The sequence below is a fragment of the Sceloporus occidentalis genome, unplaced genomic scaffold (assembly GCF_023333645.1).
Source record: "Sceloporus occidentalis isolate IW3139 unplaced genomic scaffold, rSceOcc1.0.p SCAF_46, whole genome shotgun sequence".
NCBI lineage: Eukaryota > Metazoa > Chordata > Lepidosauria > Squamata > Phrynosomatidae > Sceloporus > Sceloporus occidentalis.
The window spans coordinates 6571896-6593170 of record NW_028317026.1 but is presented as its reverse complement, the minus strand read 5'-3'; the positions used below and the strand labels follow the sequence as shown (position 1 = coordinate 6593170).

Here is a 21275-nt window from a genome sequence, read left to right as displayed (position 1 = left end):
GGGCAGACTCTCACATTTTTTCCATGTTTGGGCCCAAATTACCTCAGACAAATGGGTTCTAGACGCCATCAGGGGTTACAAGATAGAATTTCTTTCCACTCCAATCCAAACCCAAATCCCGAAACCTTTGGTCTTCGACCAAATGCATCACGATCTCATAAATCTAGAGATATTAGATTTGATGAAAAAAGGAGCTATTATCCCAGCTTTTCTATCCCCTCACAGTTTTGTAAGCAATCTATTCCTCGTAAACAAACGAGAAGGGGGTCACAGACCTGTAATAAATCTGAGAGATTTAAACAATTTCATACGTTATCAACATTTCAAGATGGAGGGCATCCATCTGTTAAGAGATCTTTTACTAATACGATTGGCTCGTAAAAATAGATCTCAAAGATGCATATCTAACCGTGCCTATACCCCGTTCTCACCAACAATACCTCCAATTCCTTTGGAATCAGAAATTATGGCAGTTCACCTGTCTTCCCTTTGGCCTCTCATCAGCACCATGGTGCTTTACAAAAATTCTCAAACCTGTGGTGGCCCTCCTCAGGAGCCGGGGTGTTCGTCTAATCATCTATCTAGACGACATCTTGATCATGTCTCAATCCCTAGAATCTTTCCACACTCATACCTATTGGACCTTATCTTTGTTGTCCAATCTTGGATTCATTATAAACTCCAAGAAATCTATTCTGACCCCTTCTCAGGGTATAGAGTTCCTGGGTTTCCTAGTGAACTCCCTGGATGCCACTCTCAGCCTACCCTCACGGAAATTGAAAACTATTCGGAGGGAAATCTATTCGATCCTAAACAAGAATCTAATATCCTTACGCTCCCTTGCCAGGGTAGTAGGCCTTCTCTCGGCCTCTATTCAAGCAATTTTTCCTGCTCCTCTGCATTACCGAGCACTTCAACGCCTCAAGGCCCAACACTTGAGAGAAGGCTTAGGTTATTCAGACGAAAATTTCTTTGACCCCAGAAACCAGGGAAGAACTTCTATGGTGGCTTCACCGTGTCCAATCCTGGAATGGGAAGACTATCTTCGCATCCTTCCCAGATATTACCATAGAATCCGATGCGAGTCTAGCTGGCTGGGGCGCGAGATGCGGCCCCTGTTCCACGGGAGGAAAATGGTCCCCTCAAGAATCTCTCTTGCACATAAATTGTTTGGAGCTTTTGGCAGGTTCTTTCGCTCTAAAGAGTTTTGTGAAAGACAGAACCCATTGCTGCGTACTCCTGCGGATGGACAACATATCTGTGGTCCAGTATGTCAACAAGTTGGGGGGCACCAAATCAAAAGAACTGACCAACCTTGTCAAGGGATTTTGGCACTTTTGTCTAGACAGACATATTGTCCTAAAGGCAGTGTACCTTCCTGGCCTCTCAAACACAATTGCAGACTGGAACTCCCGTTACCTGGCCGACTCCAGCGATTGGATGCTAGATCCAGCTGTCTTCCATCAATTGAACCATCTCTGGGGACCTCTAACGCTAGACCTGTTCGCGTCACGTCTCAATCGGCAAGTCACCGATTTCTACAGTTGGCGTCCGGATCCGGACGCTTTGGGTTCAGACGCATTCACCCAGATATGGCCATCAGGGACCCTATATGCGTTCCCTCCATTCATGATGATTCCCAGGGTTCTACTCCAGACACTCTCACAAAAGGCCACTGTAGCCATCATAACCCCCTGGTGGCCTACCCAGTCGTGGTTTCCCCAAATCCTGGGAATGCTGACAGACTTCCCGAGAATTCTTCCCTTGTCTCAGGATTTATTAACCAATCCGTCAGGGGAACCTCATCCTCTGATCCTGTCGGGGAATCTCTCTCTAGTAGCTTGGCTGATCTCGGGGCTCCCAAACCAGACGTCCCGTTTTCTCAATCTACTAGAGACATCCTCTCAGAAGCGTGGGCTCCAGGTACCAGATCTAATTACAGATCTGCCTGGAAACTTTGGCTTAATTGGTGCACACAAAGGGACCTGGATCCCATTCATGCACCTGTAGCCTGCATCCTTAATTACTTGTCCTCTGAATTCGATTCTGGTAAAGCTTACCGTACATTAAATCTCTATCGCTCAGCCATTTCAGCTCAGCATTCTCCCATTGATGCCTTACCTATAGGCAAACACCCCCTAGTTTGCAGGCTCCTTAGGGGCATTCGTTTTAAACGTCCTCCCCTACCCAAATACGTGTCTACCTGGGATGTTAATTTAGTTTTACAACTACTTGATTCATGGGATGATTATGACTCTCTCTCTCTCAAGCTCTTAAGTTTTAAGCTTACTATGCTCTTATGTCTCATATCCTTTAAACGGGTCTCAGATGTTAGGGCCCTAGACTTGACACAAAGACAATACACCCCACGGGGTGTCCTCTTCACTGTTCATAGACGTACAAAAACCAATTTGAAGTCTATTTTCTATCCTGCTTTCCCTCATAATCCCTCCCTATGCGTAGTTCGTTGCCTTAAAGCTTATGAACTCCAGACATCGGATTTTAGAAACCCGTCCTATCATCAATTACTCATTTCATTTCGTAAACCCCATCTTCCTGTCTCTTCACCCACTTTGGCGAGATGGGTTAAACTAACCATGTCCATGGCTAACATTGACATCTCAAAATTTGGGGCTCATTCCACCAGGGGAGCAATGTCTACTAAAGTACGGCGGCCGACTGGTCATCGGAATCCACGTTCAAAACTTTCTATTTTAGACCAGAACCTCATGTCTCCGCAGTAATATTATAACTATTATGCTTATTTAGCTTTAAACTTGCATAATACGAGCCTCCTGTCTGCCATAAAATTCAAGATTTTCATAGCCCCTTGTGCCTGAAAATATAGATTTTATAAAAGACAGGAGGCGAGTATTATCCCACCCATTTAACCCTCCCTTTGGTTCTTCTCTCATATTTTTCAGTTTGAATCTCCATGGATTCCTCATCTTCGGTCTCATCTTGACACAGTTTCCCAAGTTATTATTCCTGAACGTTTCTTCTGTTCCTTATATTGGACTTATGTTTTATGACTTCTACAGCTCGAAAGAGGAGGAGTCTAAGGAAGTTACCTGTTATATTACCTGTGATATGCTCTGATTGGTTATTACCTGCATACCTAGCATGTTTGATTGATTCTTTGTTTTTTTCTCAACATATATTGCTGTCCAGTAGTAAAGAAAGACTATTGCATAATACTCGCCTCCTGTCTTTTATAAAATCTATATTTTCAGGCACAAGGGGCTATGAAAATCTTGAATTGTGTATGTGGATTGTTTATTTCTTTCTCAACATTGTATACAGATGCTTGTTTTAACTATGACGAGACTCGTATGGCTTGATTGTCTGTATTCATTATGTACCAAAGCTTTTTGATTATTTAGTCTTTTTATATATAATATCATATTTGCTGAAAGCCATAATATATTAATAGAGAGATAAGCATATATACAGTGGGAGTATTTCCTGATATGTACTGTATCATTTATAGGATATCTTTACAGAAAACAGTACTGATCTTACTATTGCTAACAAACTGTAAAATTATTAAGAGAGTTAAGAAATAATAAAAAAGTAATTAAATGTAACTTTTCAAATCCAGCCTACTAGCTTATCATGTCTCCATAGTAGCCTTATCCCATTATTTATGACAATAATAATAAAAAAGGTGCATTAAAGTAAAGCAGCCCATATATGATTAATTGCCTAGTGGGGAATGGTATTTAAAAACATTTTAAAAAGGTTTATTAATCAATTGGTGGTTTTATTTTTGCTAATAATACAGGTTACATAATGATAACTAGTAGCTGGTAGATATGTGTATGTAATTTTCACTTAAATTAAGTATTTACAGAAACAACTGGTTATTGCCATCTGAAGTGGTATTGTTTTATACAGTATACTTAAATATTCTATTCCCATAAGCACACTTGTTAACGAAATGTATTGTCCAAAAACAAATGGACCAAAAACTCAACTTTGTCTGAATAATTTTTGTCCATTTGTACACGTCTATTATTTGTCCTATTGTATAATCTTACAAGTAGCCCCCAAAAAAGCGATGACCAAGGAATATCAATGTGTAAAAAAAAGATATTGCTCCAACCTATCTGACTGAGATAACATAAGCTGTCATCAAACTACGGGCACTGTTACTCAGTTCCCTTAGTTATTATTATTTATTGTTTTATATAGGACCATCATATTCAGTAGCGCTGTACAGAGTAAACAGCATATAACAAGTAGTTTATAGCATAACAATTTGACTTACAGGCGAGGAGGGTCCTTACATTCTAGTTCTACAACGATAGCTCCCACCAGTGCGTGTTTCCAAATACTGTAGCTAATGTACAGTAGCCACAAAGATCTAGAACCAGATTTTTTTCAGGCAAGCTCATTTCTGCACAGTGAATTCCCGACGGAACTAAAGAAAACATATTCGAATTCTCAAGTGCAGGTGGGTAAGCCAAGGAACAGCAAGAGAAATTTACTTGTCCAACATCATACGAAGACTAAGTGGCCAAGGCTAAAAAGAAACCCACAAACTTGTGTATTCAAGACCAGCACATTAACCACTAACCCCGCTCAATCCGGGGCATGGGCAAAAACGTCAAAGCCTGGTTTAAACATAATAAAAATGCCTCCGTATAGGGTTAGTAAAATGTAGTAACCCCAATCTGGTTTCTTCTTCGCAAACATCACTTTACATACAATAATTGGGCAAATAAAAATGGAAATAATCCACGCTATTTTCAGGGAGGTTTGCAGTAACATGACACCGTAAAACATAAAGATTATTAGTGGTGAAATTCTAAAGCATAAAAAGCATTAAATATTTTTCCCAAACATTTTATATGGGTAATGTATTCGTTTACAGTATATTTCTTATACAGCGTTTCATTTTAACTTTGCTCTGGTAAACACAGATAAGTCATTGCTAGGCAAGTGATTGTAAAGTAAGTCATCGGCAGCATGCACACCTGAAATGCGACCGTTTACTTTTGATTTCTACAAATTCTTGCAATGCAGTAAAATGTCCGTTTTGAAGAATAACTAATTCCCCAGTCAATTAAGACAACTGTTTGCGTGCGCATGACATGAGTTGGGTGATGTGGAGGCCACACCAGTGGCAAACTGGCGTGACAACTGGCCGCATACTCCCTTACTGACTCAGAAGTGGTCATGACGCTGTATAAGCAGCTTGTCCATGTGGTTATTACCCACATTTGTGTTTTTAACTACATACAGCCTATTCTTTCATAACCTATGTTATAACCTTGTCTCCTATCCCATATAACGAGTCTTATCCTCTCAGTGCTTCCTTCCATTGTCACCTTGATATAAAAGGCAACGCTGGTGCATAGGAAATTCTAACTTCAGAGTCCATGTCCCAAAGGGGAAAGGGCCACCCAAATAGTCAATGTTGATTTAACTTATAATGTTATTTAACAATATTTTTTATGTAAATGCTCAGATTTTGGTTTCCGATTTGTCATTACCTAAATGCTGGAAATAAAGTGAGCGAGAACACCGAAATCCCAAATTAGTTTTGTTTTTTTGCAAGTTAGCATGTGGCTGTTAATGCAGTATTTGTGTATTACAAGGTGTATAGAAACTTCATTTGGAAAAGCCAGTTAAAGTCAGTGATGGTTCACATTTAAATATTTGGTTTGTATCTGCTAGGGCTGATAATACTTTTTCCTTTATAATAAATGGTAGCTATTATTAAACCTTAATGGCAAAAGCCCCAACAAATTCAAGGTATTTCATTGTAAAACTTTCTGGGTGGGGGAAGGAAATGCAACCTGAGCTCAACTGTACACATTTCCAATTCTTCTAGCAAAGCCAGAGCAGACAGATAAAGGATGGAAAATAACTTCCAGATGTGGAACAGTACATCTGTACATTGAGCCCAGCAGGAATATATATACTCAAAGTGTATGTACAGAAGCAGGGCCGGCCTTAGGGGTGTGCGACCTGTGCGGCCGCACAGGGCGCCATGGCAACAGAGGCGCCTGCCCCGGACTGAATTAAAACGTTTTTTTTTGGTTTTTTTTTACTTTATTTAACATCCTCCATGTTTAATAAAGTTTTTGTTAACTTTATTTAACATGGAGGATGTTAAATAAAGTTAAAACAACAAAAAAAACCAATGTTTTATTTTAAGTCCCGGGCAGGGGCTCCATCGCGGTGCCGGCGTTTCATGCTGAGCACCAAAATATGATGTCATATTCCAGCACTCCGCTGTGAAGCGTGCACCGCAGCAGAGCGCACGCCTCCTGCTCCCACCGCAGGACTCAACAAGGTAAGTAAGGATAATGAGAAGTAGGGAGGGGGGCAGTGAGAAGGGGCAGAGGGGGGGCAGTGAGAAGGGGCAGGGGGGAGGCAGTAAGATGGGGCAGAGGGGGGGCAGTGAGAAGGGGCAGAGGTGGTAGATAGTGAGAAGGGGCAGAGGTGGTAGATAGTGATAAAGGGGGAGAGGAGATAGATAGTGAGAAAGGTGACAAGATTCTTTTTCCTTTCTTTTTTTGGGATGGGGGGGCGCCAGAGGAGTAGTCCGCACAAGGCGCCAGAACACCTAAGGCCGGCTATGTACAGAAGCACAACATGGGCCAATGTCTTGAAGTGATCAATAATTGAGAAAACTTCTAATAAGGAAAAACACTGAGAAAATGAAAATAGACTTTGTGACCCTAATATAAATGATGCATCTATATGACATAACCATTATATTTTCTTACATTCAATATCATACACATAACTTGGACTCATCAGCCTATTCTATGTAAATTAGTTAATTGCTATTTAAGCAATTAAGATGCTTACACAGTGTATTTACCTGAAATAATTAATATGCATTATTAAATGATAAACGGTAAATTAGCTAAGGTGTCTCCTGAAAGGTGTCTACTGATGAAGGCAGCCCCTACTGATCAGCTTCATAGGAGGTACTCTATGTGTACTAAAGACTGCATGTGTATATATGTATGTTTGAGCGAAGGAGATTGTGAGAGCACGGGTACATATATGTATGCGCACTTGTGATACCAGGTTTGGTAGCACTGAAACCTAAATCTGATCTGGTGCTAGACCAGACACTTCACATACACATGTGCCTTGCTTACTCTGACAAGTGCCAGGTGCACTAATGGACTGGAATATTGTGCATTTAACTGGCTTCAGGGCCAGCCTTTGGGGTGTGCGACCTGTGCGACCGCACAGGGCGCCACACTCCAGGAGGTGGATCTCCCTTGAACCCGGCTTAAAATCACTCAAGGGAGCCGGAGGTCTGTTAAAAACCTCCGATACCGCTCCCTTGTGATCCGCGCGGCAACAGCTGTTGTGCACCGGGGTTTGTTGTCAGATCCCGGTGCACAACACTGAAGCCGCGCCCACCGCTGTCCGTGCCCTCTGACCCGGAAGAAGACAGAAGAACTGAAGAAGAGGAGCGAAGAGGAGGAAAAGGAGCTGTAAGGAGAAAAGAGGAAAGGTAGGAAAGCATTCAGTGAGAGTGAGAGTGGATTGGTATGTGTGTGGATTGGTATATGTGTGGATTGGTATGTGTGTGGATTGGTATGTGTGTGGATTGGTAGTGTGTGGATTGGTATATATGTGTGGATTGGTATATATGTGTGGATTAGTGTATATGTGTGGATTGGTATATATGTGTGGATTGGTGTATATGTGTGGATTGGTAAGTGTGGATTGGTATATATGTGTGGATTGGTGTATATGTGTGGATTAGTGTATAAGTGTGGATTGGTATATATGTGTGGATTGGTATATATGTGTGGATTAGTGTATATGTGTGGATTGGTATATATGTGTGGATTGGTATACGTGTGGATTGGTATACGTGTGGATTGGTATACGTGTGGATTGGTATATATGTGTGGATTGGTATATATGTGTGGATTGGTATATATGTGTGGATTGGTATATATGTGTGGATTGGTGTATATGTGTGGATTGGTATATATGTGTGGATTGGTGTATATGTGTGGATTGGTAAATGTGTGAGAGTGATGGGTGTTATGCTGTACCATTTCCAATGTCTTTTTCATGATCTAATTATGCTCTAAAAGTACATCATAACTCCCATCATTCTATACTGTTCCATACAGAGCTGGGAGGCAGAGGCCTTGCACCCCCACCGCAGGACTCCTGAAAGGTAAGTGAACTTCAAAGAGGGAAAGGGTAGATAGTTAGGAGGGGGTAGATAGGGAGAAGGGAGTGAGACAGGGGAAAGGGGGTAGATAGGGAGAAGGGAGTGAGAAGGGGTAGATAGGGCAATCATACTCCTATCATGCCAAGTCTGCGAGTACATCCTGGAATCTGGGTATGCCTGGGCATGATAGGAATGTGATTGCTGTTAATCATATATATATATATATAATATTATTTAATTGTTTTGTCCTATTTTGGTGTCTTACTTTCTTTAAATAAAAGTGTTAGATTTTTTTATGGTGTGGGGGGGGTCATATTTGGTTTTGCCCAGGTAAATGCTGCACTTTCGGTTTCAGTCCAGAATTCGTTTCGGTACATCCCTACTACTAAGCCAGACAATGAAGTGGTAGGCCTAGACCACATCAATGTTTGGCGTAGTATATAGTGATTGGGGTTTTGTTTCAAGTTTTGTTACAAGTTTTTATTCCTTTCTTTTTTTGGGATGGGGGGGCGCCAGAGGAGTAGTCCGCACAGGGCGCCAGAACACCTAAGGCCGGCTCTGACTGGCTTGTCCACCTTCCTTGAATACAAAGAATGACATTTGATCACACTAGATGAAAGGAAGCAACTGCAGTTGCCCCTCACCTCGGCACCTGGCTCAGAGAAGGATAAGGCATCATCTCCTCTAATGTTGATTTTGTTCTCCTTCCCATTTTAGATCTAACACTGATGGCGAAGGAGAGTTTCCCAAGGAGCAAACATTTGGAATATCAGCTATAATGTACAGAAGGCACACATCTATTTTCCTCAACACCTGTGCCTAGCTTTACTTTCTCACTGATGTAACTGGATATGATCTCATCTGTCATGTGCGCAATCATCGCTAGCATAGCCCTGCAAAGAAACAGGGCAAAGAGATCTTAAAAAAATGTTAAATGCCCAAAGATGATCCAAAAAGTCGAATCAAAGGATTGTATCAAATGCTACACAATATTTAATGTTTACAAATGTTCAATACATTATGTGGAGGGATATAAATGCTAAATTTGCAACGAATGCAACAATTGCATTGATTGTACCAAAGGAAACATTTATTAATTGTTTTGTATAGCACCATCATATTCCGTAGCGCTGTACAATGCGTGGACAGGACATAACAAGTAGTATATAAACAACTGTACATCTAAGCACATGGCATAAGTGCCCATGCATTGTAGGTCTTCGTGGTTGAGCACATTCAAGAACAGGTCACATCATCTTAATTGTTGAAATGCAGTTATTTTGGTACAAGCGTAAAAGCACTTTCATGATTGTAGCTAAACTGTAAATATGGAAAGAGAATTTGATGGCAGATAAGAACTATTTGTCCCATTTATCCTGCCCTTTTTTCTGCTGTAGAAATCTCAAACCTTATTTGGTCCTTCGACTTTTCTTATATTTAACAGAGCTTTATGAATAATCCATGTATGTTTAAACCCTTATACTCTTCTGCTGAAAGTCTGTTCCACTTATCTGCCACTGTCTCCATAAAACTTCATTACAGTTAATCCTATGACTCTTTGGACTATGACATTTTGTCCAAATATATATCCTGCGAAATATGTAGATAATATTGAGATTGTGAGAGCGCAAATTGGTGTTAGTTATTCTAATGAAATGGGATCTGTGACTCCTCTTGACAGCTGTTACAAACGGCGAGTTAAGAAACATTGTCCCAATCTTTCTGCTGGAAACGTCCTTGATTTTGTATTATATTCAGTATACCCATATGCCTTTCCCATGCATGTTTGAATTCCCTCATTGTGTTAACCTGTACTACTTCTGCTGTGAGGCTAGTCCACTTAGCAGCTTTTTTTACACCACATCTAAATAACCCTTAGTAATTAAGGCATGAGATGTAAACTATGGGGTTAATAGGGCAATAGGCAAAATAGATTGCACACCAATTTATTGCAGACTAGAAACCGAAAGCATAGATTTATTATCCTGAAAAATACATTTAATCCTACAAAGGCAGGTAACACATGTCTCCATCACTGATCATATTCATGGTGTCACATTGTAGCAAGTTAAGTATCATTCTGCACACCCATGATCAGTGTGGTCCTTATCGCAAAAAAACCCCAAAACAGCTCCTGCATGAAATATCACTCCTGCCCTGTGTATGGTGGATCTCTATACAGATGATATACTCACATCAGTAGGAATATTATTATTTACAAATATTAACTGATTATATTAACAGAATAAACTGTTTAAGTGCCAGAAAAAAAGAAAATTCAGAAAATAACTGGCACGGTTGTGAAAGTTTTTATAGAGAAACTGCATATAATAATAATAATAATAATAATAATAATAACAATGCGACCCTGCCCCACTCACTGTGCGAGTCGTTCTTCTCCCGGGCACCGTCCACTCTCCCATCTGAGTTGATCCTCAGGAAGTACCCCCCATTCTTGCAGTACAGCCGTTTGGGGTCTTTAAAGTTTCCCGGAGGGAACGGGCTGCTGCCTCCGTCCTCGGGCCCTGTCGGTAAGGTGGTGATGCTCCCAGCTGCCATTCCCACCTCCGATCCTAAATAAAAGTCACAGGCGCCCCCTATCTGTCAGATCTACTACTCTCAAGGAGCAGCAGGGAGCAGCAGCGGACACTACCGGTGCAGTCAGGGTTCAGTAAGCCGCGGTGAGTAGGACTATTGGGTTGGTGGTTACTAAGCCTCACTGGGTAATGGAAAGTCTATAGTTCAGCCCAGTCAAGGCTTAGCAAGTAGTAAGGAAGAGGGTGCTGGAGGCTCGACTTGGTCCAGAAAAAGTTCAGCAATTCTAGGGTACTCTCAGGATTCGGAAGCAGATGAGGTCCAGCACTGGTAGGAGGTGATCAGCAGGACTACTTCAGTCAGCCAACACTAGCTAATATGTGACTAGCACTGGTTCGGTAAGGGCTCAGCCAATATAGCTGAGACAAAAAAACAGTCCAGAATCTGGTGGCCCAAGTTTAGCAGCAACAGGTGAGCAATCAACAGTAGCCACTTGTAAGTCCACAATCAGGTCCAGTAAATTCAGTCCTGGTCCTGAAGTCCTCTGTCAGCCGACGCTCTCCCTTTTCAGGGCCCCTCTGTTCATTCAATAACTTGCAGCTGCAACTAAAGTCAATTTAACCCTGTTCTGGATAATCCCCATCCAAGACTGTGAAAGGTGATTCTTCTCGCTAGCTGCTGATGCCTCGCGGATGCATGGTGTGGGGTTTCTGTGTATGATGCTCCAGTGATCACAGGATTTTATCTCTGCCACCTATTGGCCTTTCTTCTGTCATCGTCTGAGAGAAGGCAGATCCCCCATGCTGGGCAGTGATGAGTGCTCAAGTTTTGCATATGAGTACAGCCTACTTCATAGAGCGGAGATGAGGATCCAGAGTCAAGAAGCACTGTGCAGGCAGCTGCTCACCTTCACCCAGCCTTCTGTCATCAGGACTTCACATGTCATAGTGCACTTATTTATGTAGGTGAGGCAGTCCTCCTGCTGTTCCTAAACTCTGAGTAACTGGGAAGAAGCATCAGACTCTCACAGCTTTTGCAAGCAGCTTCTAAAACCAGCACATATTTTCCCAGCTCTAGAAGTGTAGGAAGCAAACGCTAAGCCCAGTGCCAGAATACGAACGCTCTGCAAGAAGGAGTATAGTGTTTCTGGGTATTTTCTAAATCAGATTCTGCCAGTCACCTCTCAGCACTCAGCTCCCTCCCCCAGTACTGAATAGCTTCACAGGGCAAACAAGGGAGGAGGGAAGGCCAAAAAGGGGGTTTGTGCTCCAAGTCTGCCAGATCCTTTATTGGAGAGCTAAGCCTGAAGACACTTCTTAAGAAACACATTGATTAAAGACATGAAAGCTTGCGTGTGCGTTCAGTGGGTCAGATTTGGTTTTTAAAGGGGTTAACGGGATTGCCCAGAATTCATCCCATTTCAAGCAGGCTAGATGTGTATACAATGTGTGAAATGAAACACACTTGTACTATATAATGTAAGTAATACAACTATTATAACACGTTTTCCATAGTATTATCTAGTGAGAATACATTTAATATTAATATTGTCTACAAAACAAGATGTATTACAATTAAAAAGATCTCTGTAAAGGTAATGCACCAACATAACATAGACACACAAATATATATATATGACTTGGAACATTTCAAACAAAACCCAAAAATGTAAAAGTATTCATGTCACCTTCTAAAAATGGAGAATGGTGCAGATCATGCCAAGTTGAAGGGTTTACTGAAAATGGGTCACTTCTATTTTGGGCCATGGGTCATTGAGTAAGTTACATAATATTTCATATACAGCGTCCAATTAATAATGTGCACTTATAACACATGCATTTTAGTCCCGTGGGGTTCGTTAACCTCACATTCTGTAACCAAGCTGTTGGGATAGAGAGACAATATGTTAAGAAACAGACAAGGGTAAAAATACTAAACTAGAGGAGTTGTTTGACCCAGCTTGACTCCATCTTGAATTTTTACATTGACCCATCCAGTTTTAGTGAATACTTACAGTATGAAGGGATAACTTAAAAAGGACATTTAACAAGAAAACTCTGCACAGATCCTAAATAATAGTGGTCAGTGTCCAGTATGTGCCCTTCTGCAAAACATGGAAAATGTACACCCTGCCCCCACACATCATGAATCTGAGATAGCATATACACTCAAAATTGGAAAACTATCTTCCTACAAGAAACCATTGTATATGTTTAAACTATGGGGTCTATGACATATATCATCACATTTTCAGTTTGGAGATCCTGTGTGAAGTGATCCATACATACATTTTAAGTATACATTTATTTCAATATGAGATAATTTATTAATCTCTGCAAGGTCTATCCACAAAGGTTTGAATTTGTTCACAAACGTGATATCAACCTTCCAGCAGAAGTGACAGAGGTTAATACAGTGAGGGAATTGAAATGCATGGTATAGGCATAAAGATACGACAAGACAAAGGATTGATTAAATCAGGAAAAATGGCCAGACAAAATGGGTTGAATGGTTCTTATCTGCCAAAAAATGCTTGTATCATATTAGGTGTTCACTGAATTTGATTCATGTATGACATGGCAGCCATCTGGCCACCTGGGATGGTGGCAAACTCTATTGACACTGTTTTGGAAAGCAGTGTGCTACACAGGTTCCCCAGGCTTTTATAACCTCACTTATTATTAAAGAGAACCAAAAATTGTCTCCTTAATGGGAAGCTCTCAATAGAGTCTTTAGAAGTGGGGCCCCATCTTCTTTAAATGGAACCATATTTCCAAACTTTCATAACGTGGTGTGCATTAGGATTGAGCACTAAAGTAAACAGAGCATTTACTGTGGCGCCATACTGAAAAGCAGGACAGGAAGCTGAGAGTGCCTCCTTTCTTTATTATCGACTGAACATGAGGCCTTTATGTTAAGGTAGGTCCTGCCACAAGTTAAGATGCCTCATTCAATATGAAGGTGATGTCACGCACAATTCAGATTACATCACAATTGTAGCAAATACGTTCTAGTTACTTTGAATATTTTTGTATTTGTTTGATGTTCTATCATTTTATATGATGTCATGTGTATGTTTCCTGTATAGATCACTTCACAGAACAATTTTCGTATTCAGACATTAACACTGCGCACAAAACTATCAGTGAACTAAAATAATAAGGAAAGTAAATACAGCCTTTTTCCAGAATTCATTTTGTTCTGAATGAATGACATCTGATAGTTTTGATTATATACTGGTTACCCCCAGGCACATGTGTTTCACTGAGACTTCAGAAGGCTAGTCGTGCTGGAGGTATTGAATGACGTTTCATGTTCAGTAATGGACTCTTTAAGGAGCAAAGGAAGGAAACCGTAGAGAAGAAATATCACTTATAGAAAATTAACTGCTAAAATAAATACGTGTGAACATAATGCCGGAGTGTCTCACTTGACAGTATTTTGCTGTGAGGCGGCAGGTCAATCAGAATTTATAATAAGCTCAGCCATCCTGAACACTGAAAATTAACTAGTTAGGTTTAAAGGGCACTTGGAACCTTGGTTACCAGTAGAAATGTGTAGATACATGATAAAATTTGTAGTTTATGCACCATTTTTCCATGTTAAGCAGGGGCAGGCAAAGAATAGGAAAATCCATAAATTATTTACACATTGTCTAAAAGCAAGAAGAGGTCAAGGCTAGTTCACATATTGGCAGCCATACCATGGTTTTACTTGGGTGGAATTACTATGATTTGGCATTAAAGAATGGAACCTGAATCTTTACTGATGTACCATTGTTGGCAAGAGGTCGACAATTGAGTTGTCCCCTTTTTCTGGCAAAAAAATTATGTATTATGTAGCTTACACAGGGCCTGACTGCAATGGCAAGAATCAAAACCCCAGGTCTCTGTGTTGAAAGTCCACCATCATGTGTAAATCCTATTTTGAATCTAAATGTTTGTGTCTCGCAAACATGTGAAATTAGGTCTCTCTTGTGTACAGTCACATTAAAAAAAAAAGAAATACACGGTGCAAAGTAGGTAAAACAATAAGCAAGTTATATGATAATACATCTTTTAATCAATAATTACAGAAATTTTTAGCAGAAAATGTCATTTGTTTTAGCTTAAAGCGGCCAGTTATATCGCAGGGTGCCATGCCCACCCCAAGGATTTGTTACACATCTATGTAATTGATCTATGTAAGTACAATTGTCAATTAAAGTGGCACCAGTAGGTTAGAGATTTGAGTATTTAAATGAAACACACCTAAAAGTAGAGTTATTTAATGTGAATAAAATCTGTTTTGTAGATAATGTATAAATTGTATACCTCTTTTGTGTAAGTCTGCTAATAATCATATGTGTCTGCTTTCTGTCACGTCAAAAACCATAGCTCACATCACACTTTATAACACTGGTGTTGAAAATATTTCAATGAGTAGGGAGTTGCATGGCAGGGGTGGATCCATAGCCTGATCTTGGGAAGGGCATTTAGACTGCCGCACACTAACACAAACAAGACACTCACACTAATACACACATGCAAAGACTCACACAAACACACCCACTAAAACACTCACATTATCATACACACAGAAACTCATACTAATACAGGTATCCAGACATTCACACTAACACAACTAGCCATTCAACCAGGGACATAACTAGAAACCTCAGTGCCCTGGTGTGAAATATTGCCACCCAACTTCACCAAGCAACATGTCCCACCCTTTTCCCCCAAAAAGCTTGTGAGTACCTCCTTTGCCCCAAACATATTGTGAGTGCCACCTGTGCCCCAGGCAGCTTATCAGTGCCCCCAAACAGCCTGCCTGTGTCATCTTTGCTCCAGCTTGTCAGTGCCCCCAAACAGCTTGACCCCCCCTCCAACATAAACTAAGGTACTAAAGTAATATTATTTATTGTTTTTATAGCATCTTCATTCTTTTGTACTACACAAATTTACACATGCTTACTTATACTCACTAACAAACACACCCTCTCTCACCATTCATGCTAATACACACTCCATCTCACACCATACATGCTCAGACACACTTAAACATATACAGCTATGCTCACACACACTTACAGATACACATCCATGCTCACACACACTTATACTTACACATCCATCGTCACATACACTTATACCTAAATAGAAAAAGGCTCCAGGCACTCATGGGTTCCATCAGGCAGATTTATTGGAAGAGACGACCAACAACGTTTCGACCTCACGATGAACATACATACAAACATGCATACATAACCCCTGTCTCTCGCCCATACCTCTGCTGCAGACTTCTGTCGAGCTGTTCACACACTGTTTCACAGTTTCATGGCGTAACATGACCCAGCTGCGTGCCTGTCTCTCTCCGTGTCTGTTCAGAATTGTTTAAAAAGGGCCATTCTGACCTGGACCTGTGCAGTAGGTACCCTTAGGTACCCCTTGTAATAGTTTTGCCCCAGGACCCAATCCGACCTTGATCTGCACCTTGAATAAGCTCCCCACAAGTAATAGTGTTCTAGAAAGATGCACAACTATATTGCCTATTTGGAAATGCAAGAAAAAAAGTATGGCATGTGTCTGGGATATTAGGACCACCCATGTGTCTGCAACATCCTCTAAATGATATTATCTATAAATAAAGATAAAATAATGGTTTCCAACAAATGTACACAACTATCTGACATTTAAAGAAATTTACTTTAGTTTGCTCAGATCTGGGAAGCTGGGAGTACATGCTAAGCCAAATATTGTTATAAATGCCAAGATTGCGCTTTTGCATAATCAGTGATTTATTGGACTCTTGAAGTCTAATAACCACAAAGCATCTGTCTTTATCCAAAATTACATATAAAATAAAGTAGAAGAACTGGACCTATTCCAAAAATCTCATTGTTAAGCACCAGCCCTAGCTATATGATCTAAAAATAACATCGGCCTTCCATAATATCATCAGCCCAATGATCAGCAAAATCCATTGCCAGTTATTTAAAACGTCAGGGGCTGTTTACAAACTAGTTCTAGTGCAAAGTGGTGATCAAGGTCTAATCACCCTGGCAACCAATGGAATGTTTGTGCTGAGTGTTCAATTCTTCTAGATCGCCCCAGAACCATAATTATAATTTCTTATAGTTTAACTCCAAATCAGCAGAATATTTGTGATGTGTCAAATAGGTTTAAACAAAGCAACAACTCACCTCTTAGGAATTAGGTTATTTTTCTGATCTCACTGAGCTGTCTGAACACAACCCATCTTCACGATCTGAGTTAGTCACGCCATCTGTCTATGCCTAATGTCACCGACAATGAAGTAAGATGCTTGTAAGAGTAATCACATTACATCGCATAGTGTTTTGGTTAACTGCAACAATGCCGGAGGAACCTACTTTCAGAGATGGAAGAATGGGGGGGTATGCATTGGATACATACTACAGTCACATCTATATTGGAAATGCCTTCTGACTTCCTCTTGGACAAGTTGCAATAACAGAAATGCATTGTTCCTGAAATGCTATATATCTGAGAATAAAATAATTAACAAACCTATATCCAGACACATGTAATAATCATAATGCGTTGGCACTCTGTTTAGCCAAGGTGCAAAAGCTCATCACCCTAAGTGATGTACTAATAGCATTATTGAACTCATGTATAGTAACATGGCGGAATAATAAATGCAACTGGAACTACATAATTTTAGAGAAATAACTTGTGTAATATACCTGTTTCTATTTCTATAGGTAATAATATTCTCAGTTATTTGTTAGTTTTATTTAGTAAACAAAAATAAATACAGCCACAAGGGGGGCTTATATTCTTATCCTCCAACCCAACTGCCGGTACACATTTCAAGGAAAAAACTTTAATATATGTGTTTCTTAAATAAGTCATAAGATTTTTTCGCGTTCTTATGTGCAGTTAAATCCTTGCTTTTGAAGTTGCTGTTTAGTAATAGGTTAGGTTTAAAGGGACATTTACTAACTTTTGTACATTTTTGTATTTACTAACTTAGTCCATTTTACCTCTGTGAATTATCTATGCATTAGGCAGGGTCTGATCTGGCCGTCTTTCAGGAGAAACTCTCTGGAGTTGCCCTTTCATAGTGCATAGACACTTGAAAAGTTGAAATCTCATGGAAACATCCCGTTTAATGAATGCACACCCATAGTCTGTCGCTGTGCGGTGTTGTGTGCCTTTAGTCTGTACTGTGAATTATGAGTGTACTTTCTCCAGACACTATTATTAATTTTCTGAATATTGTGACTCCTAGGTGGGGCTCAAAGTCACATATAACTGGCTTGGAACTTAATGGAAAAAATAATAAAAACATCCCTATGACACACTGTACTGGGACTATTTTTTTTGGGCTTGACCTAGTGTTTGACTTTGTAATATTTGCACATGTAGTTTAGACACATAGTTTAGAGGACACTAGGAGGAGACCACATGGGTTGTGGATTTCTTTAGAAATACATGACTTGTCTACATTCTACAACTAACTCATCTTAATATTTCGAATTACGTTTTCCTCCAAGGAAAATTTGGGATCTTGGGAATTATTATTTGTATTACCTTTATATACAACCATTGCTATTTATTGTCAATACCTACATAATCTTCAATTGTATTAATGCATTGTGACTAGGTGACTTCATTGTTATTATGAGCTAGTCGTTCAGGCTCCTTACTTAAATCAATGAGATGTCTTGAATGTTATCTTACAGACTGAATTTGCATCAAGCAGGGACAATTCAACAAATTTACTGTACCTTAAAAAAATATACATTGTAAAGGAAAGCACCAAAGTCTGGCATGTTTCGTCATAGTTTTAAAGAGTGGTTCAACGAATGACAGAAAAGACATCCAATTAACATGAAAATGTCATAGGAATGCTCACAGATCACAGAAGCAGTGAAGAGATTGTTACTAATTTGCTTGAGGGTTGCCTCAGTAAAGTGCTGTGGACAGAAATAGATTATAACATGCCAATCTGAAAGTTAGAAGAAATAAAAAGTGTGTTAGGCAATTGCAGGTTAACAGTGCTAGTAGTAGTAGTAAAGACCTTGAGGTCAATGGAGACAGGAAAGTAGTTGGACATGTGTGTAGGATCTAGGGACAGTTTCTACAAAATAGGAGAGATGAGAGCCAATTGAAAGAGGGGTTGAACAGATGGGCTAATGTAAGTGTAAGAACATTGGAAAGAAATGGTAAGAGGTGCTAAGGATTAGGGTCAAATGGGTAGTGAGGTGAGAGGACATCAGGAAATGACCACCACATGTGTGGCAAATAAAGAGAAGAGACAGATACAGTGAAGTCAAAGGAAGAAAGAGAGTTTGTGGTAAACACTGAAATGTACAGCGGGAAAACGGGTACACCAACACCCCTCCCTGCTGTTTATCTCTAATTTAACTCCAGTGTAATTCCATCTGTCCACCAAGCGCTCATTTAGGAAGACTTAGCTACTTTGTTGTTCCACGCAAAAGAATTTATAGAGTAACATCTAAATAGTTATTTTTCCTACTTTCACAACTATATAAAATATTCCTTTTATAGTCATTGTTGATGTCATTCACAAAGTTTGGCATCACTTCACCGTCAAATAATCATCAAACAATCAGTGCTGCAAATTCAACTACAAATACAACATCTTAAGGGTTTCCTGTCTCCAATGACAGTCCAGTTAAAAGGTGTGAAAAGAGCTATGGTGGTCAAATGGAGGATATAAAAAACAAAATATTCTTCCAATACCTTCTTTATTGTACCTAGTATCTAAAGCTTAATAACCTGGATCTTGAAACTGTCATGGGAGCAGGCCTGCTAATAAAGTTACAATGAGTGGGTCACATTGGTAACTGACTCCAGAGACAGAGTAACTGACAGCAGCCATGACAGACACTGCCTGTGTGTTATGTTATGTGTTGTTTCATGAATAAAGCGGTTAAAAGATCTCCTGGAGTGTATATTTCATGACAGAAACTTATTTATGCACTTTGGTTTAACGCAAACTGCTTTGGATGCTTTAAAAATATGTTCCTAAATAGACTTGAAATTTACACCCCATAATTATTCTCTGTTGTAGAACTGAAACATTTCCATTCTTATGTTCCACTGAATAGCATACATATCAAGACATTATATGCTGGTTTATATATATATATATATATATATATATATATATATATATATATATATATATATATATATACACAATCTCTAAATCAGCGCACACACATCAAATAGATTATAAACTATCATGACTGTAGTTAAAACTACTTAAAAACACCTTTCTAAGATGACAAAATTTTTTATTTTTTTTTTATTTTTCAATCTCTGTTTTGGAGGTGTTATTCTGAATGTTATAAAATTTCAAATAAAATTTCCTAAATACCTCTCCTATTTCATCTGGTTTTAGAACTATGTTTGTTCCATCTCTGATTTTATCAATAAACTTTTTTGCTCGCTGTTTCTTCAGTCTTAATGACATTAGATTATCTGCTCTATTGCCTTTACAGTACCAGTTACATTTAAGTACTTCCATAGTTCTTTTAGCTTTGTCTATTAGTTTTTCATTTATAGCCGTCTCGATTTCGGTAATTTTATTTGTTATTTCGGGAGTAGGGCTAAATTTGTTTCTGGCTATTAGGTCGTCTAAAGATATATATAGCTGTGCTAAATTAAGTCCGTATTTCTTTTTTTCTATCGTGCCTATCTTTATCAATTCACCTCTAATTACACTTTTATAGGCACACCAAAGTGTTGGTGAACCAACACCTTTATTCTTATTTTCTTTAAAGAAAAGATCAGTAGATTCTTTTATTTTCTCCTGTATAGATTTTTTATCCAAAAGCCATTCGTTTAGTCTCCAGTGTGATCTGTGTTTTTTAAACTGATCCTTCAGATCAAAAATTAATGGGTTATGGTCTGACCATGTAACATTTGATATGAGGATTTTTTTTGTTCTTTGGGCCAAGGCAAGACCTCCCAGTACTAAATCTATTCTAGAGTAGGCTATGTGTGTTTTAGAAAAGCAAGTAAAGTCTATCTCACCTGCGTGGAAGATTCTCCAAATATCAAGTAGGGCGTTTTGTTTTATCAATTCCTTAAACCTTTTAGCAGAACTGTAGAGATTTGTATCTTTCTTTTTACTCTTAGCAGATTTTTTATCTAGTGTTGGATCAGGAACACAGTTAAAATCACCCAGTACTATTAAGGTGCCTTGTTTAACTCTTTCTGTTTTTTTAAAAACGTTATTTATAAATTGTAGTGGAGATTTATTAGGAGCATAAAGGTTGGTCAGAGTGTATATATCTCCATTTAATTTACACACCATAATTATGTACCTGCCTTCTGGATCTATATCGAGGTGGATCGTTTTTAAGTCGATTGAGTCTGAGAGCATAATAGCTACACCTCTTTTCTTTTTATACAGTAAGGCAGCACTTATTTCTTAAACTTCATTTTGTGAGTGGAGTGTAAATTCCAGTGTGTTTCTTGAAGGGCACATATCTGAATATTTTCATTCTTTAGGAAATGTAGTAGGTTATATCTCTTCTGTGGGGAGTTAAGACCTTGTATGTTAAAGGAAA

The 21275-nt window shown here is 39.3% G+C and overlaps 1 protein-coding gene across 1 annotated transcript in view; it reads right to left on the bottom strand.

Moving 5' to 3' along the window:
- Window positions 1-10726, bottom strand: part of LOC149289381 (fibroblast growth factor 2) — a 31387-nt gene extending 20661 nt beyond the window's left edge. The window contains exon 1 of the mRNA XM_089490766.1: window positions 10549-10726. Coding sequence (XP_089346892.1) covers window positions 10549-10726 — 178 coding nt within the window. The remainder of the gene's footprint in view (window positions 1-10548) is intronic.
- Between the last annotated feature and the right edge of the window lie 10549 nt (window positions 10727-21275).